The 2,598-nt window shown below is 48.4% G+C and overlaps 1 protein-coding gene across 1 annotated transcript in view; it reads left to right on the top strand.

Annotated features, from left to right (window-relative positions):
• LOC310812175 (glutamate receptor ionotropic, kainate 5-like) overlaps nucleotides 1-2,598 on the top strand; it is a gene marked incomplete at its 3' end in the record, with an annotated part of 18,327 nt that overhangs the window by 10,195 nt on the left and 5,534 nt on the right. The window contains exons 12-13 of the mRNA XM_083680593.1: nucleotides 2,061-2,174; nucleotides 2,517-2,594. Coding sequence (XP_083536719.1) covers nucleotides 2,061-2,174; nucleotides 2,517-2,594 — 192 coding nt within the window. The remainder of the gene's footprint in view (nucleotides 1-2,060; nucleotides 2,175-2,516; nucleotides 2,595-2,598) is intronic.

Here is a 2,598-nt window from a genome sequence, read left to right on the forward strand (position 1 = left end):
GTCCGTCCATCCACCTATACATCTATCCATCCACCCATCCATCTATCCATCTATCTATCTATCTATCTATCCATCCATCCATCCATCCATCTATCCATCTATCCATCTATCAATCTATCCATCCATCCATCCATCCATCCATCTATCCATCTATCCATCTATCAATCTATCCATCCATCCATCCATCCATCTATCCATCCATCCATCCATCCATATATCCATCCATCCGTCCGTTCTTCCGTCCATTCATCTATCTATCTATCTATCTATCTATCTATCTATCTATCTATCTATCTATCTATCTATCCATCCATCCATCCATCCATCCACCAGGTGGAGTGTGGGCAGGCTGTTATCCTGTGGCACGAGGGTACAACAGCTACCTCAGCTAATCAAGGTTGGAATGACAAGTCGATTAATGAGGGTCTGGTGCGTGTGTTTGTGCTGGGCTGTAGCAAAAGCCCGCCAATGCAACGGTGTAGCCCTTCAAGACCACAGCTGACTCGACGGCGGCGTGACATGATGGTTATCAATAAAATGCTGACAACCACCATGGCGATCTGTCTCTCTGAGTGATGCGACTGGGAGGATTGTAAGCGGCGTGGCTGGTTTCCTACAGACGGATCTCCCGTGAGGAGGGAGGGCCTTCTCTTACTTCTTTGAATGGTGGAGCTTTGCCGACCGGTCGATGTTTCCACGTGAAACGTTTTGAACTGAAAACAGTCGATAAAGGGAGTGTACAAAGCCTCTTCAACTGCTCCGACCACTCCCACCTCAACTGCATGTTCCCCTAGTGTGCGTGCGTGCGTGTGCGTGTGTGTGTGCGTGTGTGTGCGTGCGTGCGCGTGTGTGCTTGCGTGTGCGTGTGTGTGTGTGTGTGACTGAAAAAGCTATTTCTATCACATTGATCTATCTCCCATTTGCGAAGCCACCATCACTGTTGCCATAACAACTTTTAAGAGCTAATGTTGCTGCAACAAAAAAAAACACAAAACTGCAATTACTGATGCTATCTGTGTGATTGTTGCTGCTATCTCCCTGGCTGATAGAGGCAATAACACTGCTACTGATAATGGTAATGATGATGATGATGGTGGTGATGATGATGGTGGTGGTAATGTTATTTTAGCCGCGTGTGTGTGTGGGCCGCGTTGGGAAACGTCTCGTTGTGTGAGGCTGAACAAACTCGTTAAGAGGGTAATCAAGTGTCTCTTTGTCACTAATTATACAGTGGTGTTTCAATTAGGCCCGTACGTGATCTCATAGCGTGGGTTGGAGCGCGAGCACGCACGCACACACACACACACACACACACACACACACACACACACACACACATAGTACCACACATACATACACACACACACACACATCACAACAGAGCACAACACTTACTGGACACAAACACACAATGAAAATATACACTTGTAAATTCGATGAAAACACAAACTGTACACACACACACACACACACACACACACACACACACACATTGTCAAACACACACACAAACTCACTTGCTTTCTCACACGCTCATGCAATAACCACACACGCACACACACACACAGACACATACACACACACATACACATACACGCACACACACACATACACAGGCGTGCACACTCACAAATACTGTACACATATAAACACAGTGACTGTAATGAGTGAGTGTGTGTGTGTGTGTGTGTGTGTGTGTGTGTGTGTGTGTGTGTGTGTGTGTGTGTGTGTGAAGGCTGCCCATCCTCCTTGCTTCTACTGTTTATGTCAAGTCTGCTTTCAAGTTTTCCTCCCCTTTTCCTCCCTCTTCCTCTCTCTTCCTCCCTCCCTCTTCCTCCCTCCCTCTTCCTCCCTCCCTCTTCCTCCCTCTCTCCATTCCTATCATTCCTATCACCCTCTCCTTTATTCTTTAAATGTTTTGTCTGACTCTCTTTATTGTCTGTATTTCTCTCTCTCCCTCCCCCCTCCCCCCTCCCCCCTTTCTCTCTCCCTTACCCCCTCTCTCTCTATTTCCCCTCTGTATCTCTGTACCGTCTCCCCCCCCCCCCCCCCCCCTACAGAAAGCAGACCTGGCGGTAGCTGGGTTCACCATCACTTCAGAGAGGGAGAAGGTCATTGACTTCTCCAAACCCTTCATGTCCCTGGGCATCAGCATCCTGTACAGGGTCCACATGGTAAGGCGCTCTTGCTGTCCCATGGTGCACCACGGCAATACATACAGATGTCCATTCTCCCCTAGCATGGGTGCCTGTAAAGCAGGGGAGGCTGGTGGAGGTAGAAATCAGAGGACGGGCTCACTTGCGCATTTTGACATGAATTTTGATAATGCCATCCATGCTGTTCAAACATCCTGGGAGGAACCCTGAAGAGCAACACCTACAATCCCTGGAATGACTCAAACTGTTTGTTGACTGTCTACACTGTGCCCTGTGAGCAATGTACTATAAATACTTTGCCCCCTTGTGGTATAAATATATACTGCAGACCAGAACGTGTGTGTTGATTGGTCTCCTCAGGGGAGGAAGCCTGGCTACTTCTCCTTCCTGGACCCGTTCTCCCCGGCCGTCTGGCTCTTCATGCTGCTGGCGTACCTGGCGT

The sequence above is a fragment of the Argentina silus genome, assembly GCF_951799395.1.
Source record: "Argentina silus genome assembly, chromosome: 11".
NCBI lineage: Eukaryota > Metazoa > Chordata > Actinopteri > Argentiniformes > Argentinidae > Argentina > Argentina silus.